Source organism: Penaeus japonicus, unplaced genomic scaffold, assembly GCF_977035675.1.
Source record: "Penaeus japonicus unplaced genomic scaffold, GWHDUDI00000001_assembly GWHDUDI00000037, whole genome shotgun sequence".
Taxonomy (NCBI): Eukaryota; Metazoa; Arthropoda; class Malacostraca; order Decapoda; family Penaeidae; genus Penaeus; species Penaeus japonicus.
Genome location: NW_028234439.1, coordinates 19,996,633 through 20,013,588, shown reverse-complemented (window position 1 = coordinate 20,013,588; position 16,956 = coordinate 19,996,633). Strand labels below are relative to the sequence as shown.

General features: G+C 43.8%; 1 protein-coding gene across 1 annotated transcript; it reads right to left on the bottom strand.

Moving 5' to 3' along the window:
- Positions 1 to 1,956: 1,956 nt before the first annotated feature.
- Positions 1,957 to 8,967, bottom strand: LOC147467228 (uncharacterized). Its single transcript, XM_086532503.1, has 7 exons — positions 8,828 to 8,967; positions 8,354 to 8,539; positions 8,014 to 8,037; positions 7,412 to 7,514; positions 4,528 to 4,635; positions 4,394 to 4,448; positions 1,957 to 3,406 (listed from the first exon to the last, which is right to left on the bottom strand). Exons 1-7 carry the CDS (start codon positions 8,965 to 8,967, stop codon positions 2,103 to 2,105), a joined length of 1,920 nt encoding a protein of 639 aa, XP_086388629.1. The 3' UTR covers positions 1,957 to 2,102.
- Between the last annotated feature and the right edge of the window lie 7,989 nt (positions 8,968 to 16,956).

Genomic DNA, 16,956 nt, shown 5'->3' with positions numbered 1-16,956 from the left:
GAAACAGTTTTCCGGCGAAAAGGGTGAGTTAGCTCATATAATGAGCTTAATTGTGCAGTTGTGTGTGTTGACGTGTATTTCTACGTACATACTGTATTACATGTAGAGTAGCCCTTGTTCTATGTGACTGTAGAATTCTGTTTGTAAATGTATATTAAGTATTTTGATATTTTGTTTTCCTTTAAACACAGTGTCCTGGTAGTAAATAACTGTCAATGTTTTACACATTTGTTTACCAGTTACAATACTGTTCTCGTAAGGAAGTTTGTTATGTGCGAAAATATACTCTATAACCTCCTCAAGATATAGATTTATATCTCTGCAACATGGATAAAAAAAAATTAGTTATATGGAAAAGTCTATTGAAAGAATTAAAATAAATTAAGATTTGCAAATTGGCACCATTAACTTTTCTTAAAACTATGAAAACATTACCATTAAGCTGTACAAGAATAAATATGTATTTGTTTTCCTTTTTATATACAAAGCTTTTATCTATCTTTGTTTTAATATTCATCTACAATTTGAAGATAACTTTAAACCTAAGTTTAGCACCATCAAAAGGAAAAGAAGTTTTATACAAAATTCCAGTCCAACTAAAGTTCAATGTTGTAGGCTCTGAAATGAAAAAAAAAAAAAAAAAAAACTCTACTGACATCAACCACTCGCCGCTGTCCTCTGGTTATTTCAGTGTGATGAGTACCTAGCAGCTTGACTACTAGCTCCTGTTGGTCTCTCCTCTCCCGGTGAAGGTCTTCTTACCACTGATATCTCTCTCTGTGCTACTGCTCTTCCCTCTCTCGCATCCTCCTTTGTAATTCTTCCATCCTATTCTGGTTCTTCGTGCACTCCTCGCGCACTTCCATAAATCGTGATTGCTGTCCTTTGAATTCATTCAACATTCCTGGCAGATTGCATGTTCTTCATCCAGCCTGTTCTGCTGCTTTTTCCTTTGATGAAGTTTTGAAGACGACATCTGGCCATGACTGGGTCTCATGCGTTTAAGATGTTTGAAGTTTGTGGAGTTTTCGGGTCTTGTGTTATGGTACTTTTTGTCATTGGAAAAGGCACTGAGGATGTTTCTGAGGAAGACTGGGATGTCGAGCGGGACAAAAGGGTTGGTGAGGGCACTGCAGAGGTTGATGGCTGTGGCTCGAAACATGGAAATGTATATAAATATGAATATACAAAGTTTTATGACCTATTTCAATAATGAACACATAAAGAAACCAGAAAATATGCAGTTGATACGTTAATTTTCTATATGTTCTTTTCTTTTCGGGGCAGTACGTTATCCTAGAACTTGAAACTGCAGACTCAATACTGGATTACTGTATTAGTGTAAATTCTTACTGCAGAGATTTCCCCAGCACTTCACACATATTGAAGAACAAAATCTAGCAGTTGAATAAAGTGGGCACCAATAATTCAAGAGATTACAGTATATACAAAATTGAGTGTATATATTGTCTACCTTATATGAAGGAGGATTCAAGGGCTAACAGATATGTCACATGCAATATATAATCCACTTTATCAAGCTATTTTCCCTGAACTCACCCTGACAGCCGGTGGGGCAACTCAGCCTGGCGGGTTGGCAGTCGGCTGTGGCTGCTCCGAAGCTCTTCTTACTTCGAGGGTCGCGACGGCACGGACAGCCATAGGGAGGGAGCGAGGTCGTCCTCTTGCTCGTCCGTGGTCGAAGCTCACGCAGCGACAGGCCCGAGATTGCACATGTGTCTAATGTGTGTGTGTGTGTATGTATGTGCATAAATATACACACATATGGTATACCTGGATGTGGTTAACTTTTTGCTTTCAGTGCCTGAAAAAACAAATTCTGGAAACGGTATCATCCGAACACAACTATCTTTGAAAACTCTAGAACCCAAAGGAACAAGGTGGCCTTTTTATATATACATACGCACATATATATATTCATATATACATGCATATCTACATATGTTACAAATGCTTATGACACTAAGAGTAATAATGGGAAACTGTGTGGCTTAACACTTTATGCCATTCCAGGTGTGCTTGATCGTGTGTGCAATGTATTCCATTTCCGATTTAACAAGAATTCATAAACGGATAGAAAATCATAAATCATGGTTAACAAAGTAAAGTTCTTGATCGGAAATACATATACATACGCACACACTCACACACACACGTGCACATAAACTTTCAATGAAAGTTGCTGTGGTACCTGCTGTCGAGGTTCCAGTTGTATCTGTTGCTGTGGTAGCTGTTGCTGCGGTTCCAGTTGTATCTGTTGCTGCGGTTCCAGTTGTATCCATTTCTGTGGTTCCAGTTGTATCTGTTGCTGTGGTAGCTGTTGCTGCGGTTCCAGTTGTATCTGTTGCTGTGGTTCCAGTTGTATCTATTTCTGTGGTTCCAGTTGTATCTGTTGCTGTGGTTCCAGTTGTATCCATTTCTGTGGTTCCAGTTGTATCCATTTCTGTGGTTCCAGTTGTATCCATTTCTGTGGTTCCAGTTGTATCTGTTGCTGTGGTTCCAGTTGTATCTATTGCTGTGGTTCCAGTTATATCTGTTGCTGTGGTTCCAGTTGTATCTGTTGCTGTGGTTCCAGTTGTATCTGTTGCTGTGGTTCCAGTTGTCTCTGTTGCTGTGGTTCCAGTTGTATCTGTTGCTGTGGTTCCAGTTGTATCTGTTGCTGTGGTTCCAGTTGTATCTGTTGCTGTGGTTCCAGTTGTATCTATTGCTGTGGTTCCAGTTGTATCTGTTGCTGTGGTTCCAGTTGTATCTGTTGCTGTGGCCCCTACTGTCGTGGTTATGGAGGTGCTTGTTTCTGTGGCACCTATTGTCGTGGTTATGGGGGTGCTTGTGTCTGTGGCACCCACTGTCGTGGTTATGGGGGTGCTTGTTTCTGTGGCACCTATTGTCGTGGTTATGGGGGTGCTTGTTTCTGTGACACCTATTGTCGTGGTTATGGGGGTGCTTGTTTCTGTGGCACCTATTGTCGTGGTTATGGGGGTGCTTGTTTCTGTGGCACCTATTGTCGTGGTTATGGGGGTGCTTGTTTCTGTGGCACCTATTGTCGTGGTTTTGGGGGTTCTTGTTTCTGTGGCACCTATTGTCGTGGTTATGGGGGTTCTTGTTTCTGTGGCACCTATTGTCGTGGTTATGGGGGTGCTTGTTTCTGTGGCACCTATTGTCGTGGTTATGGGGGTGCTTGTGTCTGTGGCACCCACTGTCGTGGTTATGGGGGTGCTTGTTTCTGTGGCACCTATTGTCGTGGTTATGGGGGTGCTTGTTTCTGTGGCACCTATTGTCGTGGTTATGGAGGTGCTTGTTTCTGTGGCACCTATTGTCGTGGTTATGGGGGTGCTTGTTACTGCGGCTGTGGATGTGATGGGATCAGCTGTTGAAACCGTTGAACCTGGAAAATAAGTTTACGCTCGTTTATATTAATGTATCCATCTGTCTTTCACATATATAACTCACACATACATATATATACACACACACACGCACTCAGACACACACACACACTCACGCACGCACTCACGCACGCACTCAGACACACACACACTCACGCACGCATGAGGTTTCTGGAAACAAAAAGGACAACTGTGGGGGCGTGCCATACGGGGTCAAAGCATACAGAAAGTAAAGAAGTTTTGGTGCTTGTGAGAGAGTTTTACCACTATCTTATTTTTCCACATAGCTCTACGTTGATTTGATGCACAATATATATATATATATATATATATATATATATATATATATATATATATATATATTCAATGTTTCTCATTTACTTTGCAATGCGATCCTAAGAAGTAAAAATATTCAGTTTCCAAGTTACTGAGACTTTGTTGAAGGTAAAATAAATTTTAGTCTTTGCGAAAGTGAAAATTCAAGATTGGCCGATATCTCCCATTTCAACTTTTCTCTAAATTTACTTCATATGTACTTTTATCTTTTCAATTTTGGCCATACTGTGAAAGTGTTTCTAAGGTAAGTATTTATCAGTATTTCTAACTACTTTCAATAAGTCATTGCTACACAAAATCATATCATTTGTATCTGAAAATGAAAGAAAATGCGTTTTCCTTCATAAGTTGCAAAAACCTGTTTATTTCATATTTGAAAAAAAAAAATCATGACTATTACACCGGAGGGGAGGAGGGGGAATCTCCCATAAGGTCACATGTGACATCACTAATGGGTGATCTTGACTTCTTTTTCCATGCTGCTCTGTCCCTAATGAGTGTGTGGGTGAGTGTGCTTACATTTACAGACGGACAGACTGGTCAACAGAGAGAGAGCTGCTTCTACACTATCATGCAAGTGAATCAGCAAATGCCACACGAAAAGCCGGCCCAAGAGCCTCGGCTGCCTCAGGAGTCGAGGTCGAGCTCACCGCACGTCAGGGTCGATCCCGTCGCCGCCTGGACGTCGCAGGTCGCTCCATACGTCTATACTTGCGCTTCACGAGTGGCCTTCACTTCCCTCACCGTCGGTCGGCGACCCCAACCACCTGCTGTGGACACGCACCCTCGTGGTGCTCTGAGATTGCGCCTTCACGTTTAGCCGGAAGCAGAGCAAAACGCACAAACGGTAATCACTGAATGCCGAGTCTAATAGCACTCGTTCCTTCTCGATCTAGCGGCAGTGACTGACATTAACTCAGAGTTTACTCTTACTCGAACTGAACATGTATATACAACGCAGTAGCTCAACTTGAGAGACGATACATGATACAAGAACAGCTACACATACACGAATATATCAATTATCTGTAACAGATACACGACAGATACCACTACAGCCTTACTGTCAACAAACAATATTATAATCAAATCACAATGTAAACCTTCTCAACAAACTTACATCAATTAGACTATACAGCATCCATAAGGAAGCCGGGTGTATTTGTACCCAATCGAGTGACAGACCATATATCGTATGTCAATTCATACACAAAGATAATAGATATCAGCAACTAGAGACAGATTCACTCTAAAATGTATATAGGACACGCCAACAATATATTGCACTGAGTAATCATATCACTGACTACCCGATCCAATCCACATACTTCACACTACGTTACTAGCTGAATACTTGAGGAACATAGTAAGCAGTTTATTAGAATCATGAGAGCATGTACACAGAATTGAACTTTCTATGAAGGTATGGAAGATAATCTCTAACTCGACGGAGCGAAAGAGCGACTAACAGATCCGTCATCACATCATACATTACTACCGTGCTTACTACACTGTTGCAATAACATGAGCATTTATTAGGGTGTATACGTAGAGTCATGAAAAAACTTAAGAATTCTCTACAAATTATATACACATATAGATGACATATATACATCAAGAATATATCTATCTTAGATTAATCTGAAGTATTGAATTATCAATTATTACTCTGAAGACTAGAGAACACCACAAGTGGCCTACCTCAATGACTGTTCTGGTTAATAGTACAGTACGTAGTGTAGGACTGAGTGTGTGTCGTAGTAGCGTTATGTCAATCGTGGTATCTACTAATAAAACGATAACTCATAGATAATCACATATTCACTGCATATTGGAGCTCTACAATATATATAATTAGATTATATATATTTATACACTTATAAGATTTGATATGATATAATACTAAGATTTTATTAAGATATAATACTATAAATGAATTATCATATACTATCGTATCTTAGCACAGCACACACATACACAATATCACACACACATCACCTACACACACAACATTACTACAATAACCACACTAATATATTATATATACACCATATCCCTTCACAATCTATATATATATCACACACTTCAATCATAGACTAATAGATATAATATTACTATATTATCAGATATATAACATTAATAATACATAATATATAAAAAATCTATTTACAATATAACACACATTAATATATATATCATACCATATCACTACAGCAATCTAACTATACAGAATACAGGATACTTAATGATATCACAATATATATATAGTAATCATATATTTTATATTACCTCTAATATACAAATTCTAATACTATATAAACTAGATAATCCTAACAGTTATTTACGTAAGTGATCGGTCGTGACACTCAGTTGTAGAGCTCTTCATCACACGAGCTATCGATTTCTTACGTGATTCACACACAGTAAATGTAATTACGTACAGTATATATATTAGTTAGTATAGAGATAGCATAGAGACTGTCTCATAATCTGCTTATTCTGTCCGTGTATAGAGTGATGTTATAGTATAGTGATATGTGGATGCTGTGTTTGTCAGTGGTGTTTGAGGTACATGAGTTGTCTTGTGTAAAGTCACAGTATAGTTAGCTCTTAGAGAGAAGTGTAGAGAGAGGACAGTAATTGATCTCGATTCTATGATATTATATAAAGTAGTTATCCGGACTCTACTTCTAAAGTATAGAGGTGTAAGTTAGAGTGCGACTGGTATACAAGTATAATGAGTATATATTACAGTATGTAAGTTAGAGAGGTAGTTGAGAGGGGAGGGGGGGGGTGGGTGGTGGGGGGGTGGGGGGGGGGGGGGGGGGGGGTGTAGTATAAGATCTGGGCCGGTGAGGACTAGGAGAGATATGTAATACTTAGTATTTCAGAGTGTGACAATAGTGTGTTCATAATGTACGCAGATATATTTTGTCTACACCTACAAACACAACACGTCCTCATCACTTACAGAGTTGTTGTTTGTTTTCTTCTTCCTCACAATTCTGAGCATCCTCATCGGCCATTTTGGTTTCTGTATATTTGGCGGACAGGCGATAGAATCTGAGACACTGACTCTGATTATGATATACTATCACACACATTTTTTGTCTATACATTATCGTATAATAGTGTCTTGGATGTTGTGGCAGAGAGTGACTTTTTCACTATAGGTCGAAGGTTGCGTAGCGATAGATGTGCAGTACTGGATACTTCGTGGTCACGATACTATGAAATACTTCTACAAATTGAAGACCAAGACAGAAGGATAGATGCAACTACATGCAATAGGAACATTTATATACAGTAATGGAAGGTGACTTGAGCTATATATTAGATAAATGGGATAAGTGTTTATTTACAGTAACAGATTTGTGGATGTGGGGTATCAGGTGATGTCTAGAGGCTACACGAGGGTTTTGTCCATAGATAGCATCTCGGTTTATTTGGACATCTAGGGTATGTAATGGCATTGGTATGGCAAGCACAGACTGGCGGCGTGGCGGTTCTAGATACATCAAGGTGGACAGTGTTGGGGGTGGCGTGAGAGAGGATATGTATGGCAGAGGTAGGTACCTGGTTAAGTATAGGTATTCTGCATTCTAGCACTTCGGAGCGCGTTGTTGTGGTACCAGTCAGTTAGTGGCACAGATACGCAGTATCCATACTTTGTACTTGGGTGACAATGTAGACATGCAGCTGAGTTCTCTCGGCAGCACGAATATCGTCTCTCTGGGACCAAACGACGGTGATGTGGAGACAAAAACACGTCTGTCAGATGGTGCGCGTTCGAGGGTGACTGACTTTTGGAGCTGAGTCTACTTTGTTCATTGTGTCGTAACACACAGTGGAGAGGGGTGATCGTCAAAGGGGTCGACTACAGTGATCTGGGTATTTCCGCGTTATCAGGATTGTAGGTCGTTTCGTGTGTGGTATCATATGCTCGGCGGCGGTGGTGTCTGGATGAGATATATTCGTGTTTGTGAATATATGTAGAGGCACTGACAGAGTTCTTAGTCATTGTCTAGCGAGAAGCTCTAGTCGAGTGAATCGTCGAATAGAGCATTATGCACTATGCACACGAGTGTTTCAGATATGTGTGACAAAGCTAGTCTGTGTGTACATGAATAATGGGGGGCTGATTGGGGCAGTTATAGGTGGGCAAGGATTTTTTAGACGTGTATCGAGTGAGGCCAAGTAGCATGATAGGCTCAAGCGCAGTAGTGTGGACGATCAGTAGAGAAAGTCAATAAGATTCACAGTCACTCACAGACTAGTGGTCTTATCAGGACGACTGCGGATGGGGTGTCAGCATTAAAGCTTTCACATAGTATGCGAGTCACACAATAGAGTAGACGTCGTCGTTGTAAAGACTTGAACGGAGAGCGGTAACTGGTGCAATACACACTGGACGATGCAACAGTGCGTCTTCCTCTATGGGTTGTGAGTAGGATCATGGCAGTATGCGAGACATTCTCACCAAGAGGTAACGGACTATCTAATTATAGCGATTGAGAATAGAGAAATAGGGACAGCGTTGTGGCACTCAGGTCAACACAGCTTGTGGTAGTGCGAGGGAGCGGAACACGGCGTCTCAGGCAAACAAGTACAAACACAAGCCGCGAGAATGAGGATTGACATGACAACACGAGCTGCGGTGGACATCAAGGTAGTCTTCAGGACACGGCGTGACAGGAATACGACACACAGATCTGTCCGAGTCGCCAGTGTCATAGAGATTTGGGATACACTTAGAGTCGAGGTGAGGTGACTGCATGACTTCGATGCGTGTGAGACTGGGGATTGACTGTCTCTGTTAATGGGTGTAGTGGTGGTCTATGCGGTCTGTCTGTACACTCTAGAACACGGGATGTCCGGTTACTTTTATAGGTACAGGAAAAAGATAAAGCGATGAGATGGGTCTTTTCGGGCGGATTGGCTCTCGATGCAGGTGTGTGAGGAGGCGAGAGTCTAGGGCAAGGCTGCGTGGTCAGCGAGACAGGATGAGTGGTGACTAGCAGACACACACTCAGAGGGACATTCATCGGCAAATGGGTGGGTGTCTTAGAGAGGGTGGGCTATACGTAGCGGTGTATATGGAGGTATGGCGCGAGATCAAAGGGGCGGGTTGTAGTAATTGTCGGTCAGTCAGATTAAATAGGGCGTAGGGGTACTCTAGGGAGGAGGTCGTGGTGAGGATACAGATCAGGTGAGACAAGTGCATAGAGATACGTGTAGTAAGTTGAGGGTGTATCATGAGATAAGGGACGAACAGGAACGAGACACACATATTGAGTGGGGAGAGAGATGTGGCGGCGAGGGGTAACTAGTAGCGGACAACACGATGTGTAGGGTGTGGCTTCTGACGCATAGTGGGCGCTATGATGAATTATTCGCGAGCACTGGTACACTGAGTCAGAGGTGGATGGGGTCTGACAAAGGTATTTGCTTGGACAGAGTAATATAGACACGTGGGACGAGACAGATGGCAACTGTGGACAAGGCAGAAAGGGCAGCAGTTAGCCCATTATGTTCTGGTGCATCAGGCATGTCTAGAGTGGTCACTTTATTAGTGTGACACGACAAGGCTTCGTGGTCGGAACTGGTATGAGACTTCAGGTGAGCGGACAGATCGTCACGGTGGAGCGGACACGATACATGGGACTTGTGTGTCATGGACAGAGTGATGGATGCGTGGCTGCACGAGTCGAATTTGTAGAGATGTTATCATGATAGACGATGGCACAGACAGGTAGTGTGCGAGGAGTTTGTGCGACATAATGAGTTCAAGGGATGGTGAGCGGGGACGAGTGGAACGAACACGCAGTGGTGATCACGAGAGAGGGTTCGTGTGTGACACACAGACGAGTATGAGTCACGAGCAAAAGTGGCACAGACAGGGATGTGAGACGCACAGGGAGGGTGTTCCGTTAGTAACATTTCTTGAGGGTGCAGTGAGATGCGGCGACATGACAGGTCGATTAGGTGGGTGGTGATGGGGCAAGTTAGTGTGATACGAACATGTGAGACAGGCTGTACAGGTGGGGGTCGACAGCGTTGGTATGCTCAAGTACAGACGAGGTGGGGCGATCATCTTGAAGGACGTAGCTCACGATGGGGGGATTGCTCAAATGCGGTTGTGGATCAGACACATATCACAGGGGAAGGAAATGGGAAGGGGGGATGCGGCACGGGCTGATCTAGAGCGTGGGACAATCGGTTGGTGAGTTAATTAAGACATACAAGCGAGAAGTGACGCGATCTATGTGTAGTAGGGAGAGCGCGGGTGTGGGATGAAGTTCATTTATGTGAATTAGTGAGATTTTCTAGGGTGGTATAATAGTGGGTGGATGATGGTGTTGAGAGGATGTAGAGCGAGGGAGAGTTTATAAGGCCGTGAGGGAGGTGTGATGGACTGGTGGTGAGGTGTTAGGTGTGGTGGACTCTGGATGTTGAGGTTATAGAGTATTGGAGTGTGATGTATGGATCGTGATAGAATCTATTATTGAGCAGTGGGATTTGGCACAGTGAGTTATTTGTGGATCGTGGTGGATGATAGTCTGTAGACGTGATAAAGATCGAGTAGTGTTGAGCTGCGTCTTTTGTGTGTCAGTACACGCAGGGTTTACTGAGAGACGTATGTCAAGATTATTGGTTGTGTGGAGTTTATTACTGCAGTGCGTCTCTGTCTGTGTAGTTGTGACGGTCATTGAGGATGTATATTAGTGCTAGATCGATGTGTGTGTTGATGCGTGTATCTAGTCTTAGGATATAATCGTCTGACTATTCTATGTAGGTGTAGGTGGGGTGCTGTTATTAGGAGGCAGTCAGAAGTGAAGAACAACTGATGCACTGACACGAGATTGTACTAGTGATTCTATATGTCTCTGCGTTGCTCGGGTACGTGATGTGTAAGGTGTGTGTGTGCTCTCTCTGTGGCAGAGACATGGTCTGTGTGTGGTATTGCGCTTATGCGTAATGACAGGTCTTGCTCTAGACTGTGTAGTGGAGGTGTGTCAACTTAGATTGTCTCATTCAGTGTGTTGTGTTAGTTATCGCACTCATATAGTATTGTCACTATGATAGTGTCTCTGTGACTGTAGGATAGTGCTTCTGACTTAGAGTCGATTAGAGTGGGTACGCATTGGTATGGTTTCACGAGTTCTTGTGAGTATTATTGAGAGATGTGCGGATGAGTTGTATTGGCGAGATTGTAAATTATTGGATTCATTGAGTGAATGTCGCACGGGAGGAGCATGTGGAGTTATTGTTGAGTGAGATGGAGATAGAATCTCTGAAGCACATTATTAGTCTGTCAATTAGAATTCCCGTTGGGAGCATACACTGGTGTCCATTGTTGCAGTGACGCGTTGACGAGTGTAGATGTTAAATAAGAGCGAAATAGTGGTGAGTTGTGATTAGCGTTGGTGGGGTAGGGAACAGGATATCTGACAGTACCTACAAGCGACTGTTACTAGCGAGCAGTAATACGTGGGTGGTTGTGGTTGTACACACTTTCTGACTAGGGGCGTGACAAGGATAGGGAGCGTGGGGGACGTATAGTATGAGAGGGATGGTGATTGTGTCTTCTGATCTACATATATTGAGCGAGAGATTTCTATCCTATAGTAGGAATAACTATTTTTTTGTGGAACTGAGGCAACTGTGGTACAATAGATGTTACATAAGTACTATCGGAGAATGCTCGAGGGCGCTATGAGCGTGATGAGAAGTAGAGACTTGAGACATCATAGATACTCGGTCTGACTGACATAACAATAGCGTCATCTATTCATTACACAACATCACACGTATCACTTTCACATCACTTTATCTACTTTAAGTTGATCTGTTTAGCTGTCAACTGCGTTCAGAGAACTCTAGACTCTGCTCTACGTATTCTGTCACACATTCACATAGGCACACACTTAAAAGCAGTCACTCAGAATATATTATACGTGCTACACAGAATAGGAGATAATGACAACGCTGGAGAGTAGCGTTAGCGGCAGTTGACACGAGCTATATGTGAGATACAACATCACTGGTCTATACAATATGACTGACTTGTTGTTGTAGCTACTGGCTGGCTACTGATGGAGAAACATCTGGTACTAGGAAAACACTGAAACACAGCTAGAGGATACTCATCTAGTACAGCGTACAACTTACATAGACATTCAGTTATGCTCGTTAATGATGTCATGATAGTTTGGGCGCAAGAGGATAGTCATAGTAGTGTCAACTGCACTGGGAGACTGAACGACTGTAGGGGCGAACTCTTTATGTGGAGAGACGAGTGTTCCTGTAAAAGCAAGCTGGATTGTGTTGTCTAGCTAGAAGGGTGGACGATAAGATTACAGCGCGCGTGGGGCACACACTGTGCACATGGGGGCATTGCAAAGGCAATCACGACACGAAGATACGAAGGTCACACAGACACGCCACGACAGACAAGAACATGAGTGAAAGCGTGTGCGTGCGTAAGGGTCAGGCAGGGTGACACTAAGTTGGATGCGACAAGACACAAGTACGGAAAAAGGACGATTGAGAGTGAACGCCACGAGTGTGTGCATGGTTGAGTACGTGAGCATAGGCACAACACACGGACAAAGAGAGAGTGCTGGTCGAGAGACAGGAGGAGGCAGAATGAGACAGGGGATACATGAGCTAAGCAAGGTACATATTAGAAGACATGAGGGGAGAGGACACTGCACAATACGTCGACACGTACACACACTTTGTAGCGTGATGACAACAACATGTGCGCAGACTTACACACAGGGTCAAAGAAAAGAACACACGGGAGGCAGGCGTAGGATGTACTGGAACTGCGAGTGACACGGACTTTTCACTAGCATTGATCTCGTGACTACACACACACAAACACTTCGAGAGTTGATTTATCCGGCGAAGAAGAACACACTGGACACAGGAACTGCTGACAATAGAGGATAAATATGGAGAGAACGAGACACAGCAGGCAAGTAAGTGAAGAGACAGCGGAGACGACAGTCGCGTGAGATGTGCAGACGTGGGAAGGGAAAGTAAAGAAGACAAGCGCACGACACGGCAATCGGGAAGCACGCAGTAGCATGGGAGCAAGAGATGTAGGCAAGACTGGACACAGAGCAGAGGAGAGTGGGAGAGGGGGATATCACAGTAGGCGGGATGGCTATAGCGAGGGTATAGTCTTGTGAAATTGTGAGAGTGCGGACGGTTCACAAGGGGTAACACATCACAATGAAGATAGAGAGGGCGCGGTCTAAATGTTAGCGGCACAGCGGAGACACGGTCATGATTTCAGTTTGAGAGATAAGTTACAGGGCTCACTTTGTACTGGAGCGCGGTGTATGGTGCGAGTGAGAGGGGTCAGAGTGGTGTGTATGATCTCGAATGACACGGAGGTACACGGTACTACGGTAGTGCAAACTGGTGGTGTAGGGACTCATTTGGGTATGGGGGGAGTGCATCTAGGGATACAGGGCGAGCTGCATGTGTAGCGGAGGCATATGGCTAAGTGGGGGAGGGAATGGGGAAATGGAGGTATTTGGTGTGCGCGCAATGTGTTCTGATGTGTACATACGGTGTAGCGACTGTGTGATGGAGGTATAGCCACGGAGATGTGAGCATGGGGAGGGGGGGTGTATGGCACAGTGGCGGTTGGAGTTATTGGCACACTGAGCATCTTGGTGTCTCGCTGCAGAGAATCTATGGTATGTATAGATGGAATGGGTATATTTTGGAGTACAGAGTAGCGGAATTGAGATGTAGAGGGTTGGATGAGCACACAGTCCAGAGCAAATGAGATAGAGAGACATGCTGACACATTATGAGGGAACAGCGTGGTACAGAGGATGTAGTGACACACGTAGGGAGACAATTAGATGCGGGTAGATGCACACATGTGTGACATGATAGATGGGCACGACAAGATCAGCACTAGGACAGGTAAGACATGACTTTATGACACACGGAGAGAGGATGGAGCGTAAGAACATGTATTTCTAGGGAGGTGGACTATAGCTCATGAGACACGTCTACACACACAGGCGACACTCAGTCACTAGTACAGACAGGACACACATGCAGGACGTAGATAGACTGACTAAGAGATAGATAGCAGTGACACTACTATGGCACAGTCACACATGGGAGGGAGGTGTAATTTAAATTGGATCAGACAGTGGCATATGTATAGATGACTAGCTGCGAGTGGGATCAGAGAGACATGACAAGAAGATTACTACACAATCATTTTCAGCACATATGTATCAAGATGTTGGTCACAGAGAAACAGTCACACTAATATTCACACAATGCAGTATATGACAGTGTCGATATTCTGTTATTAGAGTCTGGCAAAGCATAATGGGAGATACTAGTCCTCTTAGACATATCTATGAGAGGTTCAGGAGAACAGAGATAAACTACAGTGTGCGGAGAGAGATCTGAGAACTTGACGGTTGTCTTACGGACACTACTCTCAGAGCACAAGACAGTTGAGCGGTAGACTACGGCATGTACTTTTCAATCAACAAACAGAGTGGGCACACAACGCGTTGTAGTATCAATTCGTGTGTACAGGTCTACGGAGTCAGTAGGGGCGAGTGATCTTTTTAGTGTCTCTATTGAGGATCTTATCTGTACCGTGTGGCTAGCTCTATTAGGTCGGCATCTTTAAACTTGGTATGGATTCTGCGGGACATACACAGTTAAAACATGACATAGGGTGTGGCTTGGGGTGTCTGTAAAGAGTAGTCTTTTAGGGTATTAGGTAGGATAGAGGATCATCTTTCTGTATGATGGTCATCTCTATTTGGTTTATGGTCTTAGTGTGCGTGTGTGAGGAGTATAGTATAACTTGTATAGGGTTGACACTACTCTGTCTCAATGTAGCGAACTGGGGACAGTAGGAGATGGGACAGGAGCTCTCTACGTGTGGCGAGTGGTAGTAGGAGAGTGTCACACGCGTGAGGGGGGAGGGGGGGGGAGGATATTGTAGAAGGGCGGTGTGGCGAGGATGAGTCAGTCGGGCGGGGGGCTTCTAGGCGGTGCCGAGAAAGGTGGAACCGATGTCTGGAGGGGGGAGGAGTTGGATCATAACAGTCCTCGAGCTCAAAGTACTGCATCACTGAGAGGATTAGGGTATCTCTCGTGTGTCTGTGGGTCAGTACAGTGAGGCATCTGTTGAGGTCATTGTGACAGCAAGGGTTTAGAGGGTTTGTTTGTGTAGTGTTTATTGAATTTATTAGTTGGTATTCGTGACGTTGAGAGATCGTGAGAGAGAAGTGTTTAGGAGACGGTCAGAGAGCGTCTTGTTTGCGAGGAGAGAGCGGTGATAGATCAGTTGATCTGGTGGAGTGTGTACTGACAGTGGAGATGTAGATAAGTGTAGATAATGAGTGTGAAGATGAGTGGGAGAGAAGAGTGATAGAAAGTTAAATTGAAGCACACTGGAAGCATGAATACCAAAGTCTGAAACAATTCTGTGCACATATGAATCTCAACTTTGACATAAGTATGATGAGTGCGCTTACTCTGTAATATAACGACTCTTATAGTGTATGGTTAGTTCGCTGTTTGACTATGATACTTTTTTATACTCAACTAGTTGACCTTCTCGAGATCTTATATTGCATTTGAGGTGGCCTTCTTGATCTTGATCCGTACGATTGAGATAGTATGTATGGAAAGGATTCATAGAAAGCTTGACATTCAATACAAATACATGTCAATTGTGTAAGCATGAGTTACACCTATTGTTCCTGTCTGTCGTTGTCAAACTTTTTTGACTGCTCAAGTCTAAACACATTTATGGTCTATGCTCGAAGATAGCTCTAGAGTGTGAGTGTTGATGGTACGTGGTGTGTGAGTCGCGTATATAGTCATCGTACTTCTACTATACTCCACTTCAAAACTATTTCATACATGCACTTGAACACATTCTAGATTGGGTTGCTGCTGTTTTGGTGTTCTCAGCATGGTCACTTCTAAGCCTATTGATGAGTCATTATCTCAGGCTCTGTGATTCATGTTGTGGAGTGGGCGGAAGACTGCGGCGACGGCGAGTGGATCGAGGGTGTGGTACTGTATAGGCCTATTTAGGAAGCTGGAACAATGTAGAAGGGCGAAGGACAGCGGTGAATAAAACAGATAAATAAAAGGACTTCTGAGTCAAAAGGTGGGAGGTGGAGTTAGTGTCGAGTGCGTCGCACACAGCGCGTGAGGACTCGTCACTAGAACTCTTGATGCGCACTTATAGGGAGGAGGTATAGAGTTTGGTTGAACACACCTCAGATAGAATGTCGAATGGAGCGTCGAGGGCGGGTGGACGCGTTGCGAGAGGGACGTCTGGAAGCTCCACAGGTATGTATGAGAACTAGGAGGTGGGTAATAGATGGGAATTTGTTTGGAGGAATATATGTTGAAATAAGGTATGTATGAATTGTTATGGATGTGTCGTTTAATTTTTGTATTGAGTAGTGAGGGTTTATTTTTTAAGGAGAATGAAAACATAAGGGGAATAGAGATATGAGAGGAGGGGGAGAGGGTGGGGTAGAGAGGTTGAAATTTTTAGAAGTGGTAAAGTTTTTGGAGGGTGTTTGGTGATGTTTAGAAATTGGAGTGTGGAAGGTTGGGGGAAGATATGGGTGGTTGATGATGGGTTGCACTAGTGACAACTCCATATGCCAGGGAGCGGTACGGACACGCTTTATGCATTGCTCTCACTATGTAATGTTGTGTGGTATTGAGACCAGGAACACGAGAATGAGGGTGCACGAGAGAGTCGCGACTTATTAGGTGTGCTGATCACCTGTGACGCAAGGGTGTATGCAGACGAGAAAGGTTATCACCCATAGAGTAGTAGGTCGCGAATCGAATGCGGTTTGGGCCTGAGAAGTACACGCGAAGTCAAGGCTTTATTGTGATTCCCGCGGTGACTTGATATCTCTACTCACATAGCTGAGTTCAGCATACTCTACGCAGCACAGGGCCTAAATGCCACGGCGAGAGAGAGCGCAGCCACAGGAGTCAATAGCAGAGTGCGGCATCTGAGTCTTTAGAGGGGCACGATGATATGGACTCAGAATGGGAGCGAGTAAGAAGAGACAGACTCATCGTGGGAGGCAGGCACACCAGGACGTTGAGTGAGATCAAAACACTTGCCGTTTCCCAGGTCGAACAAATGAAACTCCAGTAAGCGCTGGGC